Source organism: Schistocerca americana, chromosome 2 (genome assembly GCF_021461395.2).
Source record: "Schistocerca americana isolate TAMUIC-IGC-003095 chromosome 2, iqSchAmer2.1, whole genome shotgun sequence".
NCBI classification, from domain to species: domain Eukaryota; kingdom Metazoa; phylum Arthropoda; class Insecta; order Orthoptera; family Acrididae; genus Schistocerca; species Schistocerca americana.
Window position 1 is genome coordinate 531,114,284 of NC_060120.1, and position 15,722 is coordinate 531,130,005.

General features: G+C 41.8%; 1 protein-coding gene across 2 annotated transcripts in view; it reads right to left on the bottom strand.

Annotated features, from left to right (window-relative positions):
• The window catches only part of LOC124596051 (neuropeptide-like 1), a 422,926-nt gene that overhangs the window by 44,714 nt on the left and 362,490 nt on the right, over nucleotides 1-15,722 (bottom strand). For both annotated transcript variants that reach the window (XM_047135025.1, XM_047135024.1), the window contains exon 4: nucleotides 6,995-7,207. In XM_047135025.1, the coding sequence (XP_046990981.1) occupies nucleotides 6,995-7,207 (213 nt within the window). The remainder of the gene's footprint in view (nucleotides 1-6,994; nucleotides 7,208-15,722) is intronic.

A 15,722-nucleotide genomic window follows, 5' to 3' on the forward strand; every position in this document is an offset into this window, starting at 1 on the left:
TAGAAGGCTAGTGAATGTAAGCAGAGATGAGAGAAGTTGAAGAAAATTACGGAGGGGAAAGCTTAGAGCCAAGAGAAATGGTTCAGCAGTAGACCAACAGCTGATATCACTGACAGAATCATCAGAGATTGGATGACTTGATACGTGAGGACAGACGTGCTGCGTACAAGTGAGCTTTCTGAACAACTGTACCACGTTCACAGCGTCATATGCAAAGCTTGTGGTATCTGAAAGTGCATGTAGTGTAATTACTCCTACAGTCGACACCTGGTTTGAGAGATTGAAGTAGGTTACGATGTGTGTGGAGCGTTCGAATACAATAAATACACTCTTTCTCGACCTGGTGACAGGTGACCAGAGTTCGTCGACATGATAACGATATAATTTTCACTAATTATTGCAAGGTGCTGAAGGAACTTAGAGAAAATATTTAGATGAAGGACCACACAGGAACGTGGAAGCGCTCCTAATTCATCACGAGAATGCGTGCCCGCACACATCTTTGGTAATGATGTCTGTTGACCAGCAATTTAGGCAGGTTAGTAGTTCTCCACACAGGCAGAAAGTGTCATATCGATCTTGCCCTCTTTGGTCCAATAAAGGACAGTCCAAATGAGCAAAAAGTTGATGTCACAAAAGACGTGAAAGTGACTCGAGAGTTGGGTTCAACGGTGACTCAAAGGCTTCAGTTTTAGTGGAGATCATGAAGAGATGTAGCTCTGCACATTTTGACGATAATCACTTGATAAAAAAATAACCAACTCTGCATTAGTTTCGGTACGCCTTCATAGTTGCCGAAAGCCTTATGCAGTTGTCTTTTACCAAGACCCCGAGAACTATATTCTTTCATTGTGACTTCCATCAAATCATATGAACTGAGGAATTTGGATAACTTTTATTTCGTCCGTCCGTCTGAGTTGCTCTGAAATAAAATTTCGGTGCAGTGATTACAGGTTTCGGGCTGACATGTTCTGAAACCACACAACTTGTTATTAATCGTAACTGATTATACAACAGGGTGCCAAAAGGCACAAGTAGCTTCTGTATGGAGAGGTATACTGTGGTGGGCAACAAGTACTCTCATTGATATTGCCCTAAGCGTCTGTTGCACCTGACTGACACAACCATCCCGTGGAAGCATGCATATATATATATATATATATATATATATATATATATATATATATATATATTGGAAGGTTGTGGAATTCAAGATTAAGATAATAAACTCCATTACGGCTGCATCTCTTAGTCATTGCTAATTTAAAGAATTTTTAGTTGAAGTGGAGAGCGAGGGTGTAGATCTTCTGCTGCATAACAGGGTACGTTGGTTATATAGTTATTAAAGAGTGTGATAAAGGCTTACAAGAGCATCCAACTTGATAGGCAGTTGGTATCATAAGGAACGTGCTGATATAAACATCGTGACTATGACAGATGCACTAGTCTAGTCACCACAGCTTCAGAATAATGTTCGTATCATGGTGCCATATCACTTGGCTGTTGAGATGGGATCGTCAGGCTGTTAATGGTCGATTTCCAGCTCGATAAGAAAATGGATGATGTACTGTTGTATCCAGAATTAAATTTTCGCTCTGCAGCGGAGTGTGTGCAGATATGAAACTTCCTGGCAGATTAAATCTGTGTGGCGGACCGAGACTCGAACTCGGGACTTTTGCCTTCCACGGGCAAGTGCTCTACCATATGAGCTACCCAAGCACGACTCACGACCCGTCCTCACAGCTCCACTGCCGCCAATACCTCGTCTCCTACCTTCCAAACTTCACAGAAGCTCTCCTGCGAACCTTGCAAGACTAGTACTTCTTCCAGAAGGCAAAGGCCCCGAGTTCGAGTCTCTGTCCGGCACACAGTTTTAATCTGCCAGGAAGTTTCTTACTGTTGTAAGCTGATCGTAACGCGATATGACTACAAAACAGTGTCGACATAGCCGGGGGCGCCTGGGTGCTTTTTCCCTTCAGACCTCCAGATGGTGACCATATCAGTCAGTGACTCACGATGACCAAATAAGCACCATTCAGTTTGTGATGCAGGTGAGTGGATTAACGATTGTTGCTGTCCATATCAGGTGGCTGTACATATGAAAGCACCGAAGCACTGGCGAGTTCCATGTTGATCTCCATAGTTGCTGACAATGACTACCCGAAAAAGTGCCTGCCTTAAAATCAACGTTCCATATTTCTGGACACTTGAATCGCCCCAACATTAGGATCTGGGGCTCCGAAAACTCAAAAACACCTTAATGGATCTGTGGTAGCCCGAAGGTTAATGCTTGGGGAGGCCCAATGCACGGTAGGGTGACAGGCCCATTTTTCTTCACAGAGTACACCATAAAGAGACCTTAGACAACATGGTTGTGGAGAAACAGCGATTGCTATAAATTAACTCAGTAGTAAGAAAAGTCTCCTGCCACACCTCGGTAGACATGACGCCACCAGCAGTCGATCATATGGTCGCCCTGAAGATGGCCCCTGCGATGGGCTGAAACCGGTCGGCACTAAATAAATAAAATATCGCGATTAAGACTGTTTTGTTAATACTGAGATAAAGGGACTTGCTTAGCTGAACATGCTCGAACAGTTCCTGCTACCACACGTCGAAGACCTGCAGCTGTCCATCATCTTCCAGCATGATGTTCTGAATGACGCAGTTCCTGAACGTTGGATGAGTCATAAAGGCCCCATCGCGTAGCTGCCTCGCCTTTCCAGTGTCACGTCATTAGATTTATTTTTGCGGGTTTACAAGGCTCGCGTGGACACAGCACTAGTCAATGACATCGCTTCCCTTCCTGGCTGAATCAGTAAAGAAAACCCAACTGTTGATGCAGCAATGCTGACCCTATATCGAAGAATTCCAATATAGCCTTGATGTTCTACGAGCAACGAGTGGGACAATAGTGAAATTCTGACATGACAGAAAAAGACTTTTGAGAGGTGCTAAACCTTTTACAACAAACTGCGATTCTTTATCTCTAATTGTTTACAATTTATGATTTTTTGAAATGGTGCATGGTGTAACAGGTATAAATGCAGATTTTTTTTATACGTGGTGGCTTATTATGTTCAAGCATCAGTGTGTTGTTTGTTTTTGCTCTGCGTCCGACAGTCTTCCCACGGACACATCCCATAATTTACTTCCTGAGGTTTTGTGCACGGTTGTAGATCCGCCATCCAGTGTACTACGTCTTTCAGTATAGACTAACCGTTTTGCTTTAACGCATCAGCCACACTCAACATCTGATCTGCTGCATAGGGGGAAATAACCGTTAATGGCTTGCTCTCAATACTCTACTGGCCATTAAAATTGCTACACCACGACGATGACGTGCTACAGACGCGAAATTTAACCGACAGGAAGAAGATGCTGTGATATGCAAATGATTAGCTTTTCACACCTTTCACACAAGGTTGGCGCCAGTGGCGACACCTACAACGTGCTGACATGAGGAAAGTTTCCAACCGATTTCTCATACACAAACAGCAGTTGACCGGTGTTGCCTGGTGAAACGTTGTTGTGATGCCTCGTGTAAGGAGGAGAAATGCGTACCATCACGTTTCCGACTTTGATAAAGGTCGGATTTTAGCCTATCGCGATTGCAGTTTATCGTATCGCGACATTGCTGCTCGCGTAGGTCGAAATCCAATGACTGTTAGCGAAATATGGAATCCATGGGTTCACGAGGGTAATACGGAACGCCGTGCTGGATCCCCACGGCCTGGTATCACTAGCAATCGAGATGACAGGCATCTTATCCGCATGGCTGTAACGGATCGTGCAACCAAGTCTCGATCCCTGAGTCAACAGATGGGGGCGTTTGCAAGACAACAACCATCTGCACGAACAGTTCGACGACGTTTGCAGCAGCATGGACTATCAGCTCGGAGACCGTGGCTGCGGTTAACCTTGACGCTGCATCACAGACAGGAGCGCCTGCGATGGTGTACTCAACGACGAACCTGGGTGCACGAATGGCAGAACGTCATTTTTTCGAATGAATCCAGCATCTGTTTACAGCATCATGATGGTCGCATCCGTGTTTGGCGACATCGCGGAGAACGCACATTGGAAGCGTGTATTCGTCATCGCCATACTGGCGTATCACCCAGCGTGATGGTATCGGGTGGCATTGGTTAGACGTCTCGGTCACCTCTTGTTCGCATTGACGGCAATTTGAACAGTGGACGTTACATTTCAGATGTGTTACGACCCGTGGCTCTACCCTTCATTCGATCCTTGTGAAAACCTACATTTCAGCAGGATAATGCACGACCGCATGTTGCAGGTCCTGTACGGGCCTTTCTGGATACAGAAAATGTTCGACTGTTGCGCTGGCCAGCACATTCTCCAGATCTCTCACGAATTGTAAACGTCTGGTCAATGGTGGCCGAGCAAGTGGCTCGTCACTATACGCCAGTCACTACTCTTGTTGAACTGTGATATCGTGTTGAAGCTGCATGGGCAGTTGTACCTGTACGCGCCATCCACGCTCTGTTTGACTCAATGCCCAGGCTTATCAAGGGCGTTATTACGGCTAGAGGTGGTTGTTCTGGGTACTGACTTCTCAGGATCTATGGACCCAAATTGCGTGAAAATGTAATCAGATGTGAGTTCTAGTGTAATATATTTGTCCAATGAATACCCGCTTATCATCTGCATTTGTTCTTGGTGTAGCAATTTTAATGGGCAGTAGTGTAGTTTACACTTTATGAATTTTTGAAATGATACATGGTGTAACAGGTATAAAGCAGATATTCTTATATGTGGTACCTTCATATGTTTACGCATCGGTGTGTTGTTCGTTTTTGCTCTGCGTCCAACGGTCTTCCCACAGGCAGATCCCATAATTTACTACCAGAGGTTTTCTGAATGGTCGTAGATGCGCCATACAGTGTACTACGTCTGTCAGTATAGACTAACCGTTTTGCGTTAAAGCAGCAGCCACACTCAACATCTGATCTGCTGCATAGGGGGAAATAACTATTAATGGCTTGTTATTAATACATATACGTCGAGGTACTACTCTACTTAGAAACTTGCGCTTTATAATGGCTATAATTATTAGTTTGCAAATAACGTAACTACTGATATAATGTTGTTCAGTACACCGTCCTCAGTCACCAACAGAAATATCTGCACTTGTGCCTGTTACATCCTCTATTAGGAAGTATGAAACACATGTAAATTGTTTACAAAGGGACAGTATGACGATATTTTTAAGAGAGAGTTGAACAATGGCATAAATACCATGAAGAATGGGAAAGCCGCTGGGTTTGATGATATTTGCGTGGAACAGATTAAAAACTTCAGCCTTGGCGCCAGGGACTGCATACTTGGACTTTCTAACGTGTGCCGTGAAACCTTTCAAATCGCGAAACTGTGGAGGAAGTCAAAAGTGGTGGCTCTCCTTAAACCCGGGAAGGACGCAGAGTCTCCGAAGAGCTATCGACCCATAACCCTTATCTGCCACCTGTTTAAGCTCTGTGAAAGATTGATCCTCAACAGAATAGAGAAGGTCGTTGCCTCGAAGCTAATTCCACACCAAGCAGGTTTTAGACCTGGAAAGTCCTGTACCAGTCAAATTATGGCATTGACGGAACATATCGAGGATGGGTTTGAGAATAAACTAATCACCGGACTGGCACTAGTCGACCTAAGTCCCGCCTATGACACAGTTGATCACCGGACACTACTGCATAAAACCTATGAGACCCTGAAAGACTACCACCTAGTCAAGATAATCGAATCACTGCTCCAAAATAGACAGTTCTTCGTAATGCTTGAGGGGAAAAAGAGTCGATGACGGAATCAGAAAAATGGGCTCGCCCAAGGGAGCATGTTGGCGCCAGTCCTATTCTATATATATACAAATGACCAACCAACTCCAGACAAAACCAAAACTTTTGTATATGCAGACGACCTGGCAATAACAGTTCAAGGCAACAGGTTTGAAGCCATCGAGGAGAAAATAGAAACCGCCCTTTCTACAATGTCAACCTACTACAAAAAGAATTCTCTAAAACTCAATCCTTCCAAAACTCAAGTGAGTGCATTCCATCTGAGCTCGAGGCAGGCAAAGTACAGGCTCAATGTTACCTGGGTTGGGACACTACTAGAACACACAGATACTCCCACCTACCTTGGCGTCGTGCTGGACAGAACATTGACATACAAATATCATTGCGAAAAAACACGCGAGAAAGTAGAAGCACGAAATTTCCAAATAAGAAAGCTGTCCAATAGCAAATGGGGTGCCAAATCTACCGTGGTCAGAACTTCAGCCCAAGCTTTGTGCTTCTCAACTGTCGAATATGCCTGCCCGGTATGGTGCAGATCCGCCCACGCAAAAAAGGTAGATAGCTTCGATGAAACATGCAGGATAGTGACAGGCTGCATGAAACCAACGCCCATAGAAAATCTTCACAGGGCGGCAGGTTTCACAAACCCTGACTCACGTAGGAAAGCCCATGAACACACCGAGAAGCTAAAACAAACCTTTGGTGCCCTTCACTCAATATTTGGCCTAGAGTGTGGCCCCAGCAGACTCAAATCCAGACGCCGTTTCTTAAGTTGCGCCTTAGATGGGCCCCCCATCTACTATCCACTAAGAGAGGACCCACCAAGTGGCGTTTCTGGTGATTGGAAAACCTGGAGAATGTTTAACCGCATCAGAACTGGGGTGCCTCCTGTGAAATCTAATCTGGTCAAATGGGGTTTGTTGGACGAAAATGACGACAAATGCGACTGACGCACTCGACAGGACATGGAACAGCTCCTACAATGCCCTGCCTGCCCCCGCAGATGCACCCTCGACGATCTATGGCTGGCTAAAGAAGAAGCATTGGACATTGCCCAATACTGGGCAAACAAATTGTAGTTTCCGGACACGAAAAAGTAAACTAAAGTTTAAGAGCACTGTAAGGTTTGTAACACAGTTTCGGAGATGACACGGATTTTTCGGAGCAGTGGAGGAACTGACCAGTGAAGAGCCGCGGCTGCGCATGAAGGAGGCGAGGTTCCGCTTGTCGGCCGCGGAGTGGCCGCCCACGCGCTCCGCGTCGTCCTTCTTGGTGGTGACGTAGCGCACGTTGGAGAGCCCACCGCTTCTGGCCAGGGAGCCCAGGTTGCGCTTGCCGAAGGACGGCAGCGAGTAGTCGCGGGCCAGCGAGCCGATGTGCCGTTTCTCCTCCTCCTGACAAAACAAAGCACACCTGCTACCCGCTGTCCACGCTCACTCTTATGACTGGTGCCAGCCAGGCTGCGACAGCGACCAGTTTCTAGACAGCCAAGTGGTTTCCCAGCCATATCTGATTACCATACAAAATTGAGGGTTGGAAATGAGAAACACTGAAAGTGCCGAAATTCGATGTTTTCGTTTTTTTTCCTGTATATCCCTGAATGTGTCACGGCTGATAACCACAGTTGGAAGTACCGGAGAAGCCTCCTTGTACGTCAGAATACCTCGACTAGATTTCGGAGTGTGTAACTTTCTTTGTTCGTGACAGGACGAAAACTTAATATGCCGAGCGTATCTGACGTTGGTGGTAAACGTAACTTGTATCTCGAGTACTTTCCTACAGGCAACAGTAATAGTGGATTTTACTCTATTTCAGTTATTTTCCACATGAATCTTTTGCAAACTGTGGTTTATGATGAAAACGAGAGACCAAATTAGGAGCATGGCCATTCGCGACTGGAACAGGGAAAGGCTGAAGTGACAGTGGTACACAAAGTACCCTCCGTCACACACCGTAAGGTGGCTTCCGCAGTACGGACGTAGATGTGGAAAGAACAATACTGAGCTGAGAATTCAAGAGAAGCTTTACGTAACGAACAAAGGTTTTGCTATTGCTCAGAAAGAATCGTCACAACATGGCATAAGTTGAAATAATTTGAGCTTAACTGCGCATAGTACAGCATAACGAAGTAAAACAATATATCTTGTAAAGTTGAGGTTCAGACTGCATCATCTTCCCATACAATTAAATATTCCTCGCCTTTCATTGACCAAAAAATTAAGTGCTCAAAACAGAAGAAGCTCTTAAGCATAGTCGATTTTCTTGAAATGAAGTACAGGGTATTACATCATTAGCAAATGAAAATTTTTATATTTTTTAAACTCTTAAACTTATAACAGTTTTGCGACATTTTTTGTATTACATGTTATAAATGGCTAGAAGCTACTAAATTTCCATTCTTTCGAATAACATCATTTGTGATGCGAACGTCAGGTCTTTTCCTGTTTTCTTAATGTCTGACATCAGGCACTTTCAGCTTTTCTCATTATCAGTCGACAGTTATTTAAATGATTATAACCCAGCGGTGAACACTTACTCGTTAATTATTTTTGGTCAATGGAACACATTAAGGTCGGTGAACAAAAGAGGACGAAGTGGGGTGGCGTATTATTAATACACTGGACTCGCATTCGGGAGGATGACGGTATGAATCTACTTCTGGCCATCCAGATTTAGGTTTTCCGTGATTTCCCTAAATCGTTCCAGACATATGCGGGATGATTCCTTTGAAAAGGGCACTGCCGATCTACTCCTAAGTCTCTTCAACATTCCGAGCTTCTGCTACGTCTGATAAGACATCGTTGTTGCCAATTTAGATTTTTTAGCAGGTTCTTGACCCTCTCCCACAAGTCATTCAAAACAGTGACCACACGTGCCGCCTTTCTCTCTTATATCCAGCCAGTATTCTACATATTTTACTTTCACTCATTATGTTACAAGTTACGTCCAACACAGAATGCAAAGATTTAGAAATTACTATAGTACAGAAAAAACACAGTTTGAATTGGTTAATGAAAAGTAGAACAATAAAGACAAATTACAGATAAATATATTCAGACCATGAGCGCTACCAGCAATGGAGATGACAGAAGGGGTGGAAGGGGGAGGGAGTCAGAAACGTAATAAAACACAGTAATAAACTGAACAGGGGAAACGAAAATCTCGTCACTGACTGAGAAATCGAAGAGGATTCTGCGTATCGGGGAGATGCTCTTTCTTTCAACAGAAACGAAAGTGCCATTTCGTAATTGTGCCACTAATGTTTTTAATGACAGTCAGGTTAAAATATGCAATTGTTAAACGTCTTCATTATGAACGTGCAAGACAGACTTAAACAATTATTCGCCAATTTCCTTACTGACATCTTTTCCAAGATATTCGATAAAGCAATGTACCCAAGAATAGTCTCACACGTAAGTAGAAACAATTTACATAGCATATCACAGTTTGGATTCCAGAAGGATCACTCGAGTCTGAGATGTTATTATTGCATTCACTCATTACATAGCACAAGTCTTAAACAATAAAATGAGGGCAGTTGGTAATTTTTGTAATCTTTCCAAGGCATTTGATTATGTAGATCGTTAGAAAAACTTCAGCTTAATGCATAGCTGGTTTGACTCGTACTGAAGAAACAGAATGCAAAAGGTTGTACTGAATAATTAAAAAGAAAGTTGGAAGGACAGAAAAGTTTAGTAACTGGGGAGAAATCACAAAGCGAGTCCCACAGGTATCAATTTTGGGTCCACTCCCATTCCTTTTATATATATGTGTATTTAAGTGAATGATTTTCCACGTAACATTCAACAGGCAGATTTGGTACTTTTTGCAGACGATGCTAACGTTATAATAATTTCCGTTAGAGAGAAAGCAACAAAAGATATTGTAAATGATGTTTTACATGAATTACAAAATGGTTCTCAGATAATGGACTCTCTCTAAATTTTGAAAAAAAAAGAAAACACACACACACATACACACACACACTCACTATATTCAGTTCTGTACAACAAATGAAGTCATATCAATAATTGATGTAGCACACGTGCAGAAGTCAGTAAATATGGTAGAATGCTCCAAATTTTTGGGTGTACATACTCAGGGAAACTTGAACTGTAAGAAGCATATTACTGAGCTTCTCCAATAATTAGCTTAAGCTACTTTAGCTCTTTGTGTTATTGCTAGTCTTGAAAACAAACAAATCAACGTCCTGACATATTTTGCATATTTACTCTCAATAATGTCCTGTCGAATAATTTACCTAGGTAACTCATCGCTTAGAAAGGAAGTATCGATTGCACAAAAGCGGACAATAAGAATAATATGTGATATTCACACACAGACGTCATGTAGGTATCTCTTCAAAAAGCTAGGCGTTTTAACTGCGCCGTCACAAGACATATATTCGGTAATGAAATTTATCATAAGTAATGCATTGAGAAGAACAGTGATTTCCATACCTAAAGCAGAGAAGGAAAAATAAGCTTCATTACCAATAAAAGGCTCAGAAACGACTTCAATATGCAGTAACAAAAATATTTGATCATTTGATCAGTAACATAAAATGTCTGATAGGCAACAAAGCAAGTTTTAAACCTAACTTAAAATCATTCTTCCTGGACAGTTCCTTCTATTCCAGCGATTGCCAATCGTTCAAATGACCTATGGAACATTACAAAACTAAGAAAATAAATGATTTATCTGACGGTGTCAGCAACACTATCAGGTTGTTCCCTGACGATGCTGTGGCTACAAGAAAGTATATAAATCTACATCTACACCTACATCTACATAAATACTCCGCAAGCCACCGTACGGTGCGTAGCGGACTGTACCATGACTGTGTAACTGTGTATGATGTCTGTGTGATCGAAAGGAATGTAGAACGAGATAATATTTCAGATTGGTGCAATGAATGGCAACTGTCTTTGGAGAAATGGCGGATGATGCCCATACCAAAGGGAAAGAACCATACAGTAACTGATTATAATATTAGTAGCATGCTTATGGAGCCCGTCTCACACTGCTCACATAGCTAGGTCTAAGACTACGAAATGGTGTTAAATGCGACGAACACATCAAATCAGCACTAGGGAAGACGAATGTAAAACATAAATTTATTGAGAAGATTGTGATAAATCGCTGAGCATCTGTAACAGTAGCCGCATACAAGACACTAATGCAACCAGTTCTAGATTGCTGTGTTTGGGGAGGGTCCGCCTTGAGCAAAACACAATTTTTCTCTTTCTTTTTATTTCACCCAGACAAGTTTCACCATCATCAGTCGTTTTTTATTATCTTCTGTAAAACAGGAAAATGTTTTTTAGTACTAGTATACCTACAAATTTGAGTGTAAGAGAGTATTTACATATTTGAAAAAAAGACAGTTATATACATATAGCTTGCTACCATATGCTGTGGATTTGCTAACTTTTATCTTATTTAATGTAATTGCTTTGTTTCACAGTTTGTCATCTGCTAACATATAGGACTTGATGTAGAACAGTTATTTACTTCGAAATTTTACGACTGGTCATGTTAGCATTATGCCCACTATTAAGGAATACTTCACTATAAAGGAATACTACGTGGAAGATTTTGTGTATGTGCGTGTGTGTGTGTGTGTGTGTGTGTGTGTGTGTGTGTGTGTGTGTGTGGGTGGGTGGGTGTGTATGTATGTATGTGTTTACAACAGGTTTCACTTACTTTTGCTGGTTTCCCCATTATCTTCACTGTGAAGGGCTGCACCAAGTAACTTTCAGTGTCACTGTTTACAAACTACAGAAATACGATCGTGGACAGCTAAACAGTTGAAAGTTTTATGGGCGGGAATTTTGGATCTTTGTGGGATGTATCTGCCATTTTGTGCGTGTGTGTGTGTGTGTGTTTTATTTAATTACTACCTTCATTTTATTTATTTATTTATTTCTATTACTTTATTGTACGTGTGTTCTTGGAAGGGGGTTAGGGTGCTTATGGGTTGATGTTGTTTGGTAGTTCTTTGAGGACAGACAACAGGATTCCATTGCAGAGAATTATGTACTCATTTATTACTTGTTTTCCTTCAATTACGGCTTTTTGTATTTGATAGTTTTCTTCAATTATCAGTTTTTGTTTGGGGCGGGGATGCTGTTGCTGCATTGAGAATAATCAAGTCAGTGTTGATGTTTTTTTGGACTTCCATAAAGTGTACACCAAATGTCGAATGACACCTGTTACTGTTTAATGCTCTTCTGTGTTCCGTGCATCTGGTATTAAAATTTCTACTTGTCCGCCCTCTGTAAATTGATTTGCTGTTATGCCATGTCAGTTGGCAAATACCAGACGTGTTGTGTTTGTCTTGCTTGTGTTAGTTCTTCTTAGTTTTCTCTGTAATGAGTTGTCTGTCCTGTAGGATATTTTTAGCCTTTGTTTTTTGAACATGCTGCTATTCTGTGGATTGCTTTGTTGTTGTAAGTGAGAGTGTAACATTTGCTTGTTGTTATAGGAGTTTATTGTTCATGTGTGCTTGTGAGTGTGTTTTGTGTGTCAATGCTCTGCACCCCTGTGATTGTAAGTTGGCGACTAGTTGTTTGTTTTTGTGTGCTAGGTGTCCACTCCAAAAACAAATCTATTTGTAAGCAAACATGGACAGAAGAAGTTCAACTTAGAGGTGATTATCTAGAATACTGTTCCAGCGTTAGTACTCCTTGTCAAGGAAACCAGGCATAAAACACGGAACGAATTTAGAGACTCGTTGTTATGATCGTAACGGGTCGAATAGTCCATACGAAAGTCTTATGGAGGTGCTCAGAAATATCTTCGGAAAAAAGCCACGTTATTCTTGTGGAATCCTGTCGGACAAGAAGGAGACCGTGTGACGTTTCTAATGGCTCCATGACATATCACGCACTGGTAGAATAAGGATACGATACGAGGTGCTACTTTGGGTTCTGTGATATACAGACTTTTTTCCTCGTTTCACACCAAAGAGGACAGAAAATAGCTAATACTGGTATCGAGTAATCTCCGCAGTTCTCCCTACAGTAGGTTGTTTCTCTCTCTCTCTCTCTCTCTCTCTCTCTCTCTCTCTCTCTCTCTCTCTCTCTCTCTCTCTCTCTGTGTGTGTGTGTGTGTGTGTGTGTGTGTGTGTGTGTGTGTGTGTGTGTGTAGAAACCTTAGTATTAAATGTGACTAAATAATTCATAAAGGGAAAAAGCTTCCATCGTTGTATAGTTAATACCATATATTGAGCTGTTGGATAAATGCCACATCAAAGCGTTACGAATAGACCTAAAGAATGGAAGGAACATGACGCCGAAGGCTAATTTAAAAACAGCGGTTATAGCCAATTGGGAATTTAGCCTTCTTCAGTCTTTAAACTAATTACATCAGCGTGTTGTGAAAATGAATCGCTAAGCGACTACATTTTTAATGAGTTGAAAGAAGTGGAAATGATCGAGTGCCAAAATAAATTACAGATTTTACAACAAAAAGTTATCCACATCAGAGGATAATCGACTGAACCTCGTTGAGCATTGACAGAGATTTATTACAAAAATGTTGTTAGTTGGGATTAATAAAATAAGTTCGCAAGAATCCAACGTACACCTTCTAAGACATATCAGTGTTCAGTACAAACCTCAGACACATGTTCGTACTGAGGCGATAATTGTAACAGTGGTTGAGATCATTCATGGAATAGAAACAATGATTTGTCACATTCCCCATTTTAAGTTATTATCTGTCTTTCTTCTACCACTTTATTTCAACCACATTATCTAGAAAAAGAACACGCATTTCAGAAGTGAGTAAAAAGTGATGTGTGGTAGTAACTCGTACTTCTCAATCAAGCAGAAAAGCTTGAAGAAACGACTATCAATTTAGTACTAAACAAAATTAATAGCAAACACAACCATTTAGAAACCTTAACTCACAGCTTAAAGAACCCAGCTGAACTGCAGCCATGTGGTTCAGTTCGCAAAGCAAGTGGCCTAAATTTACTTTATTAAATTGTAAACTGTATGAAATCCACAAGCAAAGTACTCAGGTGATGTTTAAAATAATGAATGACAAACATTTACTGGTATTACAACGCGAGTATGTTGATGTACGGCCACATGGTTCAAAGTAAATAGGAAGTGACATGAATTCAACTGGTTCGAAACGTACGCGAAATAACTAAGCAAAACACTCATGCAACATCTGAAATAATTAATGAAGACAGTTTGGAAGAATTTACTGATATTACAACGTGAAGAAGCTGACCTACATCCACGTGGTGAAAGAAAAGGACATAAATTTATGTAATTAAATCGGAATCTATACGAAATCGATAATGAAAACACTTCCTGATACAATTAGCTGATACCATAAACTGCTACATAGAATTCAGAGCTCTGAATGGGGGTGACATACCAGCTCCTCATCAAAATTAACGTGTACAGACCAGCTGTACGTGCATCCACCTTCAAGTGTCATCAGAGAGAAAGTGTCCTTTGATCGTTAGCGATGCCGCTCCCTCGTCTTCAGGGGTGCCCGCCGCATTTGAGTTTACCATTAGCTTGTTAATGCCAACTTCGACAGAAAAGGCTTCTAAAGCTCCACCGAGTTCTCTGGTCCAAACTTTTATACGCAGCCACAGAATCAAAGACACCCAGCAGAGTTCGTTTGATGGCGGGATAACTACGAGTCGCTAAGAGAAGAAGGGACCTGCTATTACCAGACTGTCACTACGACAGGAATGTTCACATGCCTTCAGTTGTACTAAATTTTCGTCATTTGTTCATCTAAATGTGTCTCGAGTTATGAGACCTGTGGGAACGTTTGTAAGCAATGTGTCTCACACCAATCGATGTTCTGTAGCATCAAAATATTGAAAATCAGTTGGCAGTGATGATCTGGAATTGGCAACATCGGTTGAAGAGCGTTTACTTTTTGTAAACGTTGTTAGAGGATCGTACTGACCTAAATCTCTTACATAAGTTTATTATTCTTCCAATGAAGCAGTGATCAACTGACTGTATGATCCATAATCGTCAATACATCACGTTGCAAAGCATTTCGGTGCTTGTAGAACTGATTAGTAATCGAAGTGCAGTTTCACTTCTGCAGGCGATACTTTAACAATGGCTACAGCGCGATTACATCGAGTCGTCGAAATATTAGATGTTGTTAAGTCATAACCAAGGAACGTTTGCAAAAATTCCAATTGTAAGTACCACTGTTAAAAGTTGTGCCTATACATTTTTTAAGAAAGTGAAACATTTCTGAGAAAAGGTACAGTGTAAGACTTTGAATTCGTGTAATATGTGTCGATTATGCTACATGTTGCTAAAAATCAGGTATTGGTTTTCGGCATGCTGGGAGACTGGAATTGGGATGTATTAACCAGCAGCTATTATACACGATATCATGTGGTCTCCATGTTCAAAAAGATCAGGATATATGGGATGTTTCAGAGGTTAGCGCCTAAGGTTAACTAAGAACAGGATATATGGGATGTTTCAGAGGTTAGCGCCTAAGGTTAACTAAGAACATAAACAACGGGAAGAATAAATCAGTTTTCCCCAGGTAGCGATGTCCAAAGCGGCAGTAAGTCAGTTGATGAGACAGAGATTTTGACTTTATCCTGACGATGCAAGTACTTTTGCTACTACTGTTTCACTAACCGGACAATATAGATCGCGATACTTCCTGGCAGATTAAAACTGTATGACGGACCGAGACACGAACTCGGGACCTTTGCCTTTCGCGGGCAAGTGCTCTACCAACTGAGCCACCCATGCACGGCTGGCGCCCCGTCCTCACAGCCTCTCCTGCGAACCTTGCAGAACTAGCACTCCTGAAAGAAAGGAATTGCGGAGACATAGCTTAGCCACAGCCTGGGGGATGTTTCCAGAATGAGATTTTCACTCTGCAGCGGAGTGT